The 14,696-nt window shown below is 39.9% G+C and overlaps 2 protein-coding genes across 2 annotated transcripts; one reads left to right on the forward strand and one right to left on the reverse strand.

Moving 5' to 3' along the window:
- Positions 1–33: 33 nt before the first annotated feature.
- Positions 34–8,364, forward strand: etnppl (ethanolamine-phosphate phospho-lyase). Its single transcript, XM_031756002.2, has 13 exons — positions 34–137; positions 523–641; positions 832–991; positions 1,946–2,020; positions 2,185–2,278; positions 3,543–3,659; positions 3,985–4,067; positions 4,144–4,369; positions 4,914–5,068; positions 5,365–5,454; positions 6,787–6,917; positions 7,034–7,104; positions 7,218–8,364. Exons 1-13 carry the CDS (start codon positions 79–81, stop codon positions 7,317–7,319), a joined length of 1,482 nt encoding a protein of 493 aa, XP_031611862.2. The 5' UTR covers positions 34–78; the 3' UTR covers positions 7,320–8,364.
- Positions 8,365–8,915: 551 nt separating this feature from the next.
- ostc (oligosaccharyltransferase complex subunit) lies at positions 8,916–10,619 on the reverse strand. Its single transcript, XM_031756004.2, has 4 exons — positions 10,409–10,619; positions 9,926–10,019; positions 9,655–9,852; positions 8,916–9,494 (listed from the first exon to the last, which is right to left on the reverse strand). The coding sequence occupies exons 1-4, from the start codon at positions 10,545–10,547 to the stop codon at positions 9,476–9,478; spliced, it is 450 nt and encodes a 149-aa protein (XP_031611864.1). The 5' UTR covers positions 10,548–10,619; the 3' UTR covers positions 8,916–9,475.
- Between the last annotated feature and the right edge of the window lie 4,077 nt (positions 10,620–14,696).

Consider the following 14,696-nt stretch of genomic DNA (forward strand, 5'->3'; position numbering starts at 1 on the left):
CGCGCGCGCGCGTGTATAAAGGGCTCTGTCGGCTCGAGCAGATGTTCTTCGAGCTTCGTCCAGCTGGACTACATCAAGATGTCCGCTGAGAGATTTGAGAAAAAGGAGACGATAGACCTGAGGAAGAGATATATTGGGTGAGATAATTGCTCTCATTTTACAAAAGCAGGTTTCCAAATTAATGTGACAGTCGTCAAAAAGTGTAGGATACTGGAAAAAATAAAAGTTTAATTTCGAGAATATCTGTGACATTTTAGCTATTGTATATGTTTGTGGGTGTTTAAATGTATCCTACTATTTGACTTTTAATATGTATATTACATACATTAATATAATACAATATACAATAACTGGAATGAGTAGTAGTTCCTTTGTGTGCTAAAGACCCAGTTGTCTCTTGGGAATTTCACTGTTGTATCCATGACTCATAATCTTTTTATAACAACTATACAACATGAAAACTCACAGCTGATCCAGCACGCTTTATACACGCTTTCTATTCTGTTTTTTTCTCTGCTGCAGGCCATCTTGTAAGATTTTCTTCAGCCATGACCCAATCAAGATTGTGCGAGCCAAAGGCCAGTATATGTATGATGAGCAAGGACAGCGCTACCTGGACTGCATCAACAATGTGGCTCATGGTAAACACACATGCACTGGTATATATACACAAAGTACACTGAAAGAAAGCAGCCAGCGCTGAAGTACCACTTTTTATCCCTGTGATGATTTCACACCAAAACAGCAAAACAAGAAGTTTATTATTACGTATGGAGACTTTGTAATATAGACCTATATACAGGAACTCTAATTCATTCTTCCTTTTCTCAGTGGGCCACTGTCATCCTGATGTGGTGAAGGCAGGAGCTCAGCAGATGGAACTACTCAACACTAACTCGCGCTTCCTACACGACAACCTTGTCCTGTATGCCCAGAGGCTGCAGGCCACGCTGCCCGACAAGCTGGCTGTTTGCTACTTTGTCAACTCCGGGTACGTTTACATGTTTTCACTAAACAACAAAAGACAGCATGATGGAAGATAAGCCAAGTGTGTTTTTTACTTGGGTGTGGATCACTGTGGGGAGGATAGAGGAGGCAGATGATGGGAGACCTAAATTTACTTTGATGATTATGCCTGGTGTGAACATGAGCCTTAAAAGTCTTGCTGTGTCCTTAAATTACAGAGAAGCTCAAAACTCTGTAAAAAAGGCTGCAGTGCAATCATACAGTCCTGTCAGCATTCAAGGAATATAGAAGCCTGTATGAGTGGAGGAATATCCCAAATGCTGAGGATCAGATTGCATGGTTTCATAACCTGCTATTTGTCTAGATTTCAGGTCTGATGTGTACGCCACATTAAGGAGACTATTGTTAGTCTGCTTAACAGCTAATGGAAAGTCGAGAAAATAAAAAGGTTCCGGTTGCCCTATTTATACCCTTTGCCCCAGTTCAGAAGAAGAATTATCTGCTCCGGGGCAATAACATTGTAGATAGTAATCCATATACCCTCAGACAGTATTTATCGCTACGATGGGGATATAAATGCTTCGAGAAAGCTTACCTGATATAAATCTGATATAGCACAGGCATTATTAAGGTGTGTGCAGTAGTACAAAAGTACACCTGTGTCCACTGAAGACATTTCTAAATTTATGGTTTGTCTTCCTTAGTTTAAGAGTGGAGAGCTCTTTAAACCAGAGGCACCAAGCCTTTAAAATAACAGACAAATGGGGCAAAGACCCTTGAATTAGTAAAAATGTCTTCATGTGATTTCAAAGAGAGGTAAGGAAGCCCTACTAAGTTTTTACAATTAGCCTTGCATGGCCTCACGCTGGGAACTGAAACAGCAAACTCCCTCTGACGTTCAAGTGATATCAGTGGTTTCACCTGTGTATTTTGTGGTGACTGAGTAACTCAAAGTAACCCTTGCCTGTTTGATCTTCAGCTCTGAAGCCAACGACCTGGCCCTCCGACTAGCACGGCAATACACAGGCCACACAGATATCATCACTTTGGAAAAGTAAGTGCTGTCATTCTACAGAAAAAAACCTGGCGCTTAGCTGGACGAATGCACAACAGTGATAATGAGGTTTGTAGCGCCGTGTGGTGAAAGGAGCTGGGTCTTCATGTGTCAGTGTTTTAATAGAATTTACTGCTTTGGCCCACAGTTTTCTTTGTTTGCAGTGCGTACCATGGCCACGTCTCATCGCTCATTGACATCAGTCCATATAAGTTCCACCAGCTGTCAGATGCTGAGCAGAATCAATTTGTCCATGTGGTGAGTGTTTTTTCTCTCCCCGGCTGCCTGCGTGCACACTATTAAAACACCATAACTCAACTTGCTCCGCTGGGCTTTGGCAGCCTACTGAGTGTGCACCATGCATGTGTGTGCATATGTGTAGATAAAAGAGACACAGGATGAGACAGAGAAATAGAATGAAAGGGGTCTTTTTCTGCAGATTCAACAGGGTTTAATGTAAGTGGCTCTGAAAGAGAGCAGCGTGCTGTCAGAGGCATACGTTGAGGAACACAGACAGTGAGAAGAATGGCAAACAAAAAAAGCAGATTATTAACCAAAAATCCTACAATGGTACGCAGGAGAAAGACCAAAACCCCCACAAAGAGGTAATTTTATCCCCAGACTGTTAGATTATTTTGTGGTCTTTTGCTTTTTTGAGGGTCTTTTGGAGTTTCTGTTTAGAAAATGAAAGCTCAAAAATGTTTTTTTTCTTTTACAACAAGACATCCAGTGCACTGTGACCTAAAATCGTGGAAGAATTTACAGTTTCTGAAACTAGAATTTGTTTCAAGATTTTCGATTAAAAAATAAATACATTAAACATAATAAATAATACAAAATTATGTCTTTTTCATCATTTAATGAGAACTTTAGGGATAAATTACACCTAAAGTACCACAATAATTTAAGGGCTGTACTGTGTGCTGCTGTGGTGCATTCTGGGAATTGCAGGATGGGGTTTCCCTCATATTTCAGCTAAAACTTCAGATTAAAAAAAAAGGAAAGGAACAAATCGCTTGGTTTAGTAGGAAAGAAATTCCCATATTTGATCTAACCTATATGAAATGCTATTAGAAGACCAACTTCTCTTTCCAGTCACATTATTAAGGCAGACAACAGACTAGTTTTTATTCAAATGAGTTCTCCAGCGATCTGAATAACACTGCTCTCCATGTGCAGCTGACAGGGACAATGTACAAAATGCAACACAGAAAAATAAAATACATTCATATATAGATACAGACAGTACTCCTTCACTCACATAAAGAGCTGCTTAACCAAAATTGTTGCACTTTTGAATAATTTATTTTATTTTATTAGGAAAATTATTACATAACTTTCTGTTACAGCAAACAGTGAATGTTCACTCTTTTGGTTAATTAGCAGTAATCCACTTTTATCTAAACATTTTTTATTATAATACGTAATTCAGCCACATGTTAGGTTTACTTAAAACCCATTAAGAATCCATTTCGATTTGTGAATACCTTTGTAATATTTAACCATTTCTTGTCTCCTGCAGGCTTCCAGTCCAGATGTGTACAGAGGGAAATACAGAGCAGACCACCCTGATCCTGCCACCGCATATGCAGATGAAGTCAAAGATATAATAAGCAAAGCTCACAAGAAAGGAGGCAAGGTACAGTTAATGAGAAGAAGCTAGCAATCCCAGGAAAAGCATGGAAGCTGTGCATTGTTATAGAGCCAGTATTCAAATGCTATAGTGTGATTACAGGACCATGACACTAAGCAAGGACACAGCAGATGACTAAGAACGATTCTCAGCAGACTGTTAAGAGTTGTTCATTTTTGTCCACATGGACCTCCTGTAACTACCTCCTCTCTCTTGTTTTGAACAGCCAACTGTAAAGGGAAGAGCTCAGGGTCAAAGATGACAGGATACCTCCACTTGTTTTCTGTTTATCCGTCTGGCTTTATCTGGATATGTTTGTTCTCTTGTGCAGATTGCTGCTTTTATAGCTGAGTCATTGCAGAGCTGTGGTGGGCAGGTCATTCCCCCTGTGGGTTACTTCCAGCAAGTGGCACAGTATGTACCCAAGAAATCACACTCCTGACAACCCGAGTCTACCTCTGCCCCCGCTGATTACTCTGCCCCTCAACAGGCACGTCCGTAAAGCGGGGGGCGTTTTTATTGCAGATGAAGTCCAAGTGGGCTTTGGGAGAGTAGGCTCCCACTTCTGGGCCTTCCAGCTGCAGGGAGAAGACTTTGTACCTGACATTGTCACGATGGGAAAACCCATTGGCAACGGCCACCCCATGTCATGTGTGGTCACGACCAAAGAGGTGGCAGAGGCCTTCATGTCATCTGGGATGGAGTACTTCAATACAGTAAGAGCCTTATGTAGGATCATGAACAGCTGTGCAAGTGATAATAAATGAAAGCTATTTAAAAAGTTGCATACATGTTTTAACATAAAAGCACAAAAAAGATTGCATTACACGATATTTGCTTTCCCTCCCAAGTTCACCAGAATTGGTGCTGACCTGTCCTCATCTTCCATGTTTTTGTCCAGAGCTTCCAAGCACATCCACACATCTGTTTTCCCCATGATGTGGAAATATGCTGCATTCAAGCCAGCCTGTTTTTGTCATTGAGTCTTGATTTGTAATTATTTCCCATGAAAACCCCCCTACTAAGGATGTATTTTCATCAGAAAATACAGTAGCTGAGTTTCTCTTTTGAGTTTCTCTTTTGTTACCAGACATACATAAAAAAATCACTGCTGATGTTCTATCTAGACAGGTATGTGTTTAACATACTGTATGAAACTTTTATGGAGAGTAGGGTGTAGCAGATTTTCAGTTTGATGGGAAATGTGAACTTGATCTTGGTGTCATCTTTCCTCTGTGTGTTGCTTATCTGTGCTCTCAGTTTGGTGGTAATCCAGTGTCGTGTGCCATCGGTCTGGCCGTCCTAGATGTGATTGAGAAAGAGGATCTGCAGGGCAACGCACTGCGTGTGGGGCAATACCTCACCAGTCTGCTGGAGAAGCAGAAAGAGAAGCACCTGCTGATCGGAGATATCAGGTGCGCTTACACAGCATGTGACACAGTGCAACAGCAGATAAGCTGTCCACGTACTTTAGAACTAATCCTTTAGCAGTCTTTAACACCACACTGTTTCTATGCTGTGTTCCTATAAATCCTGGCTAAACGTGCAACCTAGTGACTTGACAGGGAAACTTTTCAAAGCACAAAGGCATTTGCAGTGTCCTGTTTAATTCTACCACTGAGAACAGTGTTGCTCTGAAAATTATTTAGAAATAAAAACAATACATGCAAAATTAATACCTTACAAACCCTGATGGTGTCACGTCCTGCAGGGGTCGTGGTCTCTTTGTAGGTGTGGAGCTCGTCAGGGACAGGCTGAAAATCACTCCTGCCACAGCAGAGGCACAGGAAGTCATATATAGGTAAGTTTAAATGTGGAAACTCATCATCATCATCATGATCTTTATTTATAAAGCACTTTAAAACAACCACAGCTGACACAAAGTGCTGTGCATTGGAACTAAATAATAAAATAAGATATAAATAAAAGCCAAATTTAAAAAAAGTAAAATAATTAATTAGTTAGTTAATAACTAATTTAATTACAAGAGAAACTAAGTTTTACTGAAGCCAAAAGCAAAAGAATAAAAATGGGTTTTAAGTCGTGTTTTTAAAGTGGACAGTGAAGGGGCCTGTCGAACGTGCAAGGGCAAATTATTCCATAATTTAGGAGCCACGATAGAAAAGGCCCTGTCCCCTCTGATCTTCCTCCTAGATCAGCTGTCCCCAACCCTGGGGACATGGACCGGTACAGGTCCCTGATTCGTTTGGTACTAGACTGTGAGAGTTGAGGCACTGGTGTGAAATTTATGGTTTTCAGGGTTTTTATTGTTATTTTTTTTTAATTGTTTTTATCGTTAACTTGGTTTCCCTGGGTCTTTTCCCGTGCGTTATGAGTAAATATTCTTTTTTTTTGGTACTGGTACTGGTTTTATTTTGTTGTATTTATCCGCGACACCTTAAAGGCCGGTCCGTGAAAATATTGTCGGACATAAACCGGTCCGTGGCGCAAAAAAGGTTGGGGACCGCTGTCCTAGATCTCAGTACTTCCAGGAGCAGCTGGTCAGCTGACCTAAGAGACCAACAGGGTGTGTAGGGATGAAGAAGCTCAGAGAGGTAAGGCGGGGCAAGATTGTGAAAGCATTTAAAAACAAACATAAGAATTTTAAAATGAACTCTAAAAGACACAGGCAGAGGCAGTGAGGGGCAAGATTGTGAAAGCATTTAAAAACAAACATAAGAATTTGAAGTTCTCGGGAGTACTCAGATTTAAGACTTCTTCAGTCAGTTTAAAGAGACTGAAGAAGTCATATTAAACCACTGGATGAGTGCACTGAGCTCCAAATTTTTTCTCCCCACGTTTATTAAAACGCATTAACACGTCCAGATGAACAGATTCAACTGTTTGGAGATTTACTTTCCTGGATGATTGAGAATGCATCAAGACGATACTGCCTTGTAGGTTCTGGGTTCAAATCTGATTAGCAATAGGTGTGCCTATGAGAGTGAGAGTGTGTGGTTCTCTGTCTGTCTGGTGATCCCCTCCAAACAACCCTAAGTTGGAGAAGTGGTTAAGAAGATTTATGAATGAACAGTTCACTTTTGTTTTCACTTGATTTCTATTCTGCTGCTTTAAGTGCGAACATGTGCAGTCAACAGCAACAGAGTGCTAAAAGGTTGATATCTTCTCCCAGGCTAAAGGAACAGCACATTCTTCTCAGTGCTGACGGACCTCATCGCAACGTGCTCAAGTTTAAGCCCCCAATGTGCTTCACTACAGAAGATGCTGAGCTGGTCGTGGAGAAAATTGATGTTATTCTCACAGGTATTTCCTTTTTTATTGTCTTTGTGGCTTGTGTACTACTGGAAAGGGTCAAAGTGTGTAGTAACAGACAAGTAAACTCTTAATCATACAGTGTGCTTTATTATGTTTGTTTTCAGAACTGGAGGAAGCATTGGACCTGAAGCTGAACCACACACTGACTGCAGAAAATGAAAGCGATAAAAGGAAAGTAAGTCTGACTTTGCTGATTATCAAAAAATGTTTTTTAAAATAAAAATGTTCATGATTTTTCTGTCACCGGTTTTCATTTTGACTTTATTTCTTTACAATTTTTATCTGAAGCTGCTGACTGATGAAAACGGGCACAGTGGCGTGCTACACGGCAAAGGAAGCCGTCAAGGGTCTCCTCAACAAACCAAACAAAGCAAACGCCTCAGGACATAAAGCAGCCTGTGAACAAACACAAGAACCGACACAGGTGGCACAACTCTAGAATTAAAGGGCCGTAATTTCATGATAAATGTTTTTATACCAATAATATACTGCATATCAATTAGATTGTCTTCTCAGGTATTTTTTTTAAATATTTGCGTAATAGCATGTGTAGCATCTTTTTAGCTAGCTGCATAAAAATGTACTTAATTATGTGAGTTAGCAGGGTACAAGAGCCTTATTCACGATATCAGGGAATCATGAATGAATCAATCTGAACATGTAGATCTGAAAATATGCATCAGTGTCTTTGTGTGCCTTTAGCATTAAAAATGCAGCCTTACTTGTAAAGGCCATTACATGTTTTTACAGAGAAGTAACTGGACTGTTTTAAATAAAATACTGTATGTAGTACTTGGTTGCTATAAAAAAGGCCAGTGTGTGAGCAGCCCTCACTCATCGACACAGAAAACATGAAAGTAAAAAAGCTGATGTACTGTGTTTACATCTGCACAGTATCTTTATTTTACTGAGCCTCAACCAAACAATGTCACTGTTAAAAAAGTCTGCAATTACTTACCAATGTTCTCATCTTCCTTATTAGCAGAAAGTAAATGTTGTTTACTTTAGAGTTCTCGTATAGAAAGTTCACTGCTGTGAAGATGGAAAATACTTGTTGTCGTTCATAAAAGGTAATAAAGATTTACTCTCAGGCTCAGGACTTGTCTGAAGTCTCAGGACTTCTTCCATAATGTGACAAGGATGAGAGGATTACGGAGAAAGGTGCCATCTAATATACCAGCTTGTGAATAAAAGGAAAATGATCCACAGTTTAATATGGTTGGTAAGCCTACTTTCCTCTCCATAGTCACTTATATTTTAAGGCAAAGCACTGCTATTGGTAGCTTAAGTCATCTTGACTAAAGCGTCATCCTAGTTTTCTCAGTGTGAGGCAGCTGTAGACCAGAATGATCATTATTTACAAGTAGGGATGATCACCCTGTTCCTTCCTCCTGGAGAAACCTCATTACCATTGCAGTACAGGACCAAAATATCTCTGCAGAACCGTGCAGCACATCGGATTTTAAACTCAAGGCATAATTTCAAACCAGACGAAAAATATTTGTATTCATGTGAAATAAATACATGAAAATACATGAATGTGCAAATGCTCAGATGTTTCTTGTATGACTGCCTTGTTACTGCCTCTGTCCTACTCCATTGACTGCAGATGAAAATGAGCATGTATGGCTAAATCTGGAAGATTTATATGACAAATTTAAGCACTTGTGTTAATTAATATGCTTTGTCCCTTCTAAATATAAGTCCAGGAAACACCATTACCTGATGATCCTGTGATGCCATCTTCTGGAGGGAAAATGAAATGCGTCATATCTCCTGAACACTGCATATGCAAAGACGCCACATTGTTTGGCTGCTGATGTAAACTTGAGTTTAACAATCTTCTCAAAAATTCAGAGCAATAACTTTCTATTTAATCATTTACATTAAGTAGAAATCAAAGTAATTCAGAATCTGGATGAAAGTGATTTTAAACAATGTCTTGTCCTAATAAACCTACTTCAACAGCACATAACAACCATGAGAAGGTGTGAAAAGGACAGTTTATTTCACTATCTTGTACAAAAATGCAACTGTGAGAGGTTCAAGGCTTTCAAGGTTCAAAGTTTTCTATACAAAAACGTACATCTGAAATATCACTCAGACACCCATGTAAGTGGTTCACACAGTGCAAGTCCTAATTAGAAATCGGTGATTTTGTCCCATCAATGTTTGGCAGCTTCCTCTCCCTTTTTCCTACTCCAGATTCATTTCTCCTACTCCACAGAACATGTTGGCTTTATCAACATGGCAAAATCATTAATGATGCTGTGCCTGCACGACAAGTTCAGGTGGCAGAGTGCTGAATTTAAGCTGCTAAAGACCTTCTGCTCCACCAGCTTCATAGGAGGTTAAGAGAAAGTGGGAAAGGAAGCTACAAAACCAGTGTGTCAGTGTAGTTTGGTCTAATTTCTTGAGCAAGGTCAGTGCTTTCAGTCCTTAATGGTTGTCGATGAAGGGTTGGCTGTATCCATAATTTAACAGAACTGCATGTAAGTTTTCCACATATTTAATATCCTCTTCATTTGAATTGGCTTATTGCGAGTTTAGCCCATGAGATATCCCCTGAAAAGACAAAAGACAAATTAGCACAAACTCTGACAACATCTACAAAGAAGTACAATCAACGACTCAGTCTCCCCTTTAGTCGACTTTGTAAACTCAGACTGGATAACAAGTATTTGACACGTGGATCTGGATTCGATAGATTCGAGCTTCGACTTACGGCAGCTTCATGCGCATGAACACTCGGGCCATGAAGAAGCTGAGGAGCACGCTGACAAATCCAATGAAAAGCAGCAGGAAGCGGTTGAGTTTGGGAATGTTGGGTGCATTGGAGCGGTCCAGGATTATAAAGCCCAGGCCTCCCATTGTGAACAGGAAGCTGGATGCTAGTCCTTCCATAATGTACTGCCCGTTTACTCTGGAAAACACACCATTAGGATTCAGCTTCAAATCTTTAGATTGTGTTTTAATTCCAAAAATCTTACACGCACCTGTATGCCAAGAAGGCAACCGGTCTCTGGTGTCCATGCTCATCAGTCATTGAACCCACACTCGGTGGCTCTACAATGACGTCGTAGATGATACCTGTGCAGTGAATGGAGAAAAAAAAAGGGTTTAATTCATAATTAATTAAGTTTAAGGTAAAGTCTGAGCAGTGAGAGCGCTGACTAAACAGACAGGTGATAATGATCATAAGATCAGTGATCAACAACTACAGCAAGATAAAGACAAAGTAAACTACAGATATTCAGTTAGTTTAAGGTAGGCTAGTTTGTTAGCCTCTATTCTCTTATATTGTTTTGTGATGTATTACATTCTGGTTTACAAGCGCAACAAAAACCCGCAAATCTAACAACGCAACAAAGCGCATAACTGAGTATTAGCATTCAATACTACGCTGATAACATCAAATGCAACACAGAATTATCTGGCTAGCCTTCAGGCTTTTACGTTAGCTTAGCAGGACCATTTACCTCCAGTGATGAGAAAGTAGGACACGATAACGATCGCATAGACAGTCATGGCCGACGGCATGTGCAGCCATGACGGTTTCTTCAGTTTTATGTTTGGACATTCAAGCACAGCAAAAGGTATACTGTATAAAGTCTCCATGGTGTATGAAAATATTTCCAGTCACCACAGTAGAGGACCTCTCCGCCGCTGAATGCGCAGGCGCAAACACTCGGTTGACGTGTCCCGGAAGTACATTTTTTTCACTCAACTAGGCGTTAATATTTTTTAAAGTGATTTTTTTGTCATTTACTAGAATTACAAACATATTGCATTTATAGTTACATTAATCGGATTTTCTTTAAGAATCAATAAATTAAATATATATATATATATATAGATATATGTTGGGTAAGGCCAATCTTTTACGGTTTCGTTTCTTAAAGAGACAGTAATCTTTTAGAGGGTTTGTTTAAGTGCACAGCTTTACTGAATGAAACCTTAGCACCAAAACGCTCCTATGTAACCAGTTTCATTCATTTTTACTGACTGGATACACTGCACTGCATTTAAAGATTATTTTCATTAGTTAAAGTTTTAGCTTCTTCTTCTTTTCTTTTTTATTCCAGCACAGTTGTGGTGTGGAGCACCCTACAATTTCGTACATGTACAATGACAATAAAGGGATATACTAATCTATTGTGTTCTTATGTTTTTTGCCCTTCACTGTGAAAGTCAACATGATCATGCTTTAATAGTCCTTATTCATCCAGGCATTTAAGAGAGAGGACTTGACCTGACTGACTTTTATATGTGCATATAATAATGACCATTATATGATCATAATAATGCTCACACAGTTCTTTATGTTGAACTAACAACAATGAAGAGGCGTCCAAAAAAAAAACACTGTAGTACTTTTAAACGAGTAAAACTAAAGCAACTTGGAGCAGGTAACGGGCAACAGTCAACCAAAATTAGGAGCAATGTTAAACCAGTACAGTTCATCCTTAAACCACTTCCCTTTATTAACTGAAGAAGATCATTATATTCTGATCCTTCATTTCAAGGATACACTGCAGTGAAACGGGCTGGATTATAAATCTAAACCAGAATGTGAAAGAAGAATGAATATAGAACCACAGACCCTCTCCCTGAGTACTCATCTTTATATTTTCCTCTTTTTGGCCTCCCTCACACTGGTTCGTACACATTTTTCACTCAGTCAAACTGGCTGGTTAGCCAAGGGTTGTATGCGCGTATATTTGACGTGTGAGCTCAGCTAGCCGGAGTTTACGCCTCACATTCAATGACTGCGAGCCAATCAGAAGGCTGGCTTTCGCACTAGGAACTAGCTGTAGTAAGATTTTAGTTTCAAACTTTATATAACGTTTATAACTAAAATGCAATCTTTACAGTTTTCCCAAGCCGTAAAAAATCAATCAATCAAAATTAGCACCATCAATCAATCTATTTTCAATCAATAATACACACTGGGTCAATGCAATCAATCAATCTCTCAATCTGAGCGCTCAAATGCAAAATACAACTTGCCGCATTCAAACGCACTTTTTCTGTGTAGGTGCTTTCTGTTTCACAGTCACGTACATTCATACCCTCGGGGCTCTATCTGGAGCTCAGGAGGATGGATACTGGCGGCTCCCAGAGACGGTGCAAACTTTGACTCCGAAGAGAGGCGACCTGAGCTGATTTTTATTCATCCATCCATCCATTCGCTTCCAGCTTTCAGGGTCGCGGGGTACACCCTGGACAGGTCGCCAGTCTGTCGCTGGGTAGGACAGCATTCACACTTTGTTCACACCTAGTGACAATTTTGATTATCCAATTGACCTATCCCCACAAGCTGCATGTCTTTGGACGGTGGGAGGAAGCCGGAGTACCCGGAGGGAACCCACGGGAGAACATGCAAACTCCACACAGAAAGACCCTGGTCTGATGGTGGAATTGAACTCAGGACCTTCTTGCTGTGCGGCAACAGTGCCACCGTGCCACCGTGCTGCCTGATTTTTATTTATTTATTTATTTATTTATTAGTTTAAATTTTAGTTTTGAATTTGGAAAAATCTGTTTACCCAAGCAGATTAACACGTTTCAAAACCCATACGTGTTGAAACTGTGAGGGCTACATGCTGTGAGTGTTTGTATTTTAATTCCAAAGTCTGTAAATGTTTCCCCTGAAAAATTCCGCAATTAAAACCAATAGAATAAATAAAAAAAAAAAAGCCAAAACATCAAAATAAATAAATAAATAAAATACCAGTAACTTAAAACTGTTTACTGATCGAGACAACAGAGCAGCTTGAATGGTGAACAACATGTTTTATTAGTCTTTTATTTATCCAGGTAAAAAAAAATCTAATTGAGATTAAAAATCTCATTTAAAGACAGACCTGGCATCACGTATTCTTGTCTTGATGCATGCTCAATCATCCAGGTAAGGAACTCCAAACGGTTACTTCCGGTCCGCAGCTCGGACACAAGCATTTCGCTGCATGTTGTACTCTGTGTAATTGTGTATGTGTCAAATAAAGGAGGTTTGCTGTTCTCCGTGATCCTCCTTCTAAGGAGGAGAATCACGTGGGGCAACAGATTCTCCTACCCGGAAACCATCAAACCCTTTTAAGGAGAATGACGTGGAACCGCGTAACCCTTTCAGAGCGGTTTCCCAAAAGATAGCTGCAGAAGAGGTCTCCTTTGTGACAGTACAGAAGAGGTGTCCGCGCTATCTTCAGTTTTGTTAATAAAGGTAAGATTTACAAACTTTGGGTTAAAAATAAAAACCAGGGCTCTAGGCTAACGTTTTGCCACGGTTGCACTGGTGCGCCTAACTTTTTTTCTTAGGCGCACCAGCACAGAAGTTAGGCGCACCCAAATTTTTTCATCTGCATCGCTTAACACTGCAGTTTTACATGTCCACTTTTTTCGGGGGGGATTGATGCCCATACAGACAATATAGATTTGTAAATGATTAACTAACAATCTTCTGCTTGTCCTTAAAGTGCGTTGGCACTCTTTGGCAATATTGTAGAAAATGTTAAACTTAATCATCAAATCGGTTTCCTCTGACGACCTGTTTGCTGCTGCCTGCCGCTGAAAGGGGACACTTGGGCAGTGCATTTATCACGACATATAATGTGTTTTCTGGATACACTGTGCTTTTTCAGCGTTCAGAGATTGATGGCTCCGTGTCAGAGCACCGGCTATGAATTTCAGATGGATCAGACCTTAATTTAACAAAAAAGTTATCAATAGTTCTTTTCATCTTTTCTCATTTCCCACAGCTACATCCACTTCTGTTGGGCCTTAGCTCACCAGGGCTGGGTATCATCACTGATTTCTATAATCCATTCGATTCCGATTCACAAGGTCCCAATTCGATTCAATTCTATTAAGCCTCAGACAGTCAGAAATATTATAATTCTGATCATTTATCAGTACTGATACACATGAGACTTCATCAGAATTGTGAGCATCACAGCAGATGCCTTTGTGTCAAAGTAACTGAGAATAAAACACAGAAAAACATGAAGGAGATTTTCCTGGCCTGACTTTTTATACCAGATAACCTTAAAAATATTCTGCAATTTTGCATAATTTTAAAAAGTTTAAATTTCTTCAGTATTGAACAGCAGAAATTAGGCTTTCTTGTCCAAAGACATTTAAGTTAAAAAACAGAAGAAGAAAAAAGACAGCGGCCGACAGCGCTGTAAACAACGGCAGACTGGTGGGTAATAAGTGAATGAATAATGCCGAAAACAGAGATTTGAGACGGGAAACTGTTCATGAAGTACACTGAGAGAGAGAGAGAGAGAGAGAGCTGTACATGAAGTGTGATTTTTATTGTGGTGGAAGCAAAACAACAAAAGTAATACGGAATTCATGACAATGTTTATCAAATGTGAAGCGTAGTTGCTGCTTCTTTTGCTGCTGGCTTTTGGTTGGAGAGAGACAAAACCTGCAGCTCAGAATCTAGCGCAAAAAAGGCGTAAAGACCGCGTGTTCGGGCCGTCGGGTGAGAAAGCCGAGAAAGAGAAAGCTGATTCTGATGCGTCGGGTCCGCTCTGTGTTTACGTCTTTGTGTGGAATCTGTTTACCTGCTCTCATTTGCTGTTTGGTGGTTGTTGAAATAGTTTTGTGAGCTTTAACCTGAGATTCTGGCGTTTCTGGCAAAATACATTTATATTTAAAAGTCGATTCAGGATTTAATGGATCGATATTGCTTTATTCAAGCTACTCACCTCTCTCTATCCACCCGCACTTTCAACTGGACCACGGCCAATCAGAGACGTC

This window comes from Oreochromis aureus, linkage group 3, assembly GCF_013358895.1.
Source record: "Oreochromis aureus strain Israel breed Guangdong linkage group 3, ZZ_aureus, whole genome shotgun sequence".
Lineage (NCBI taxonomy): Eukaryota > Metazoa > Chordata > Actinopteri > Cichliformes > Cichlidae > Oreochromis > Oreochromis aureus.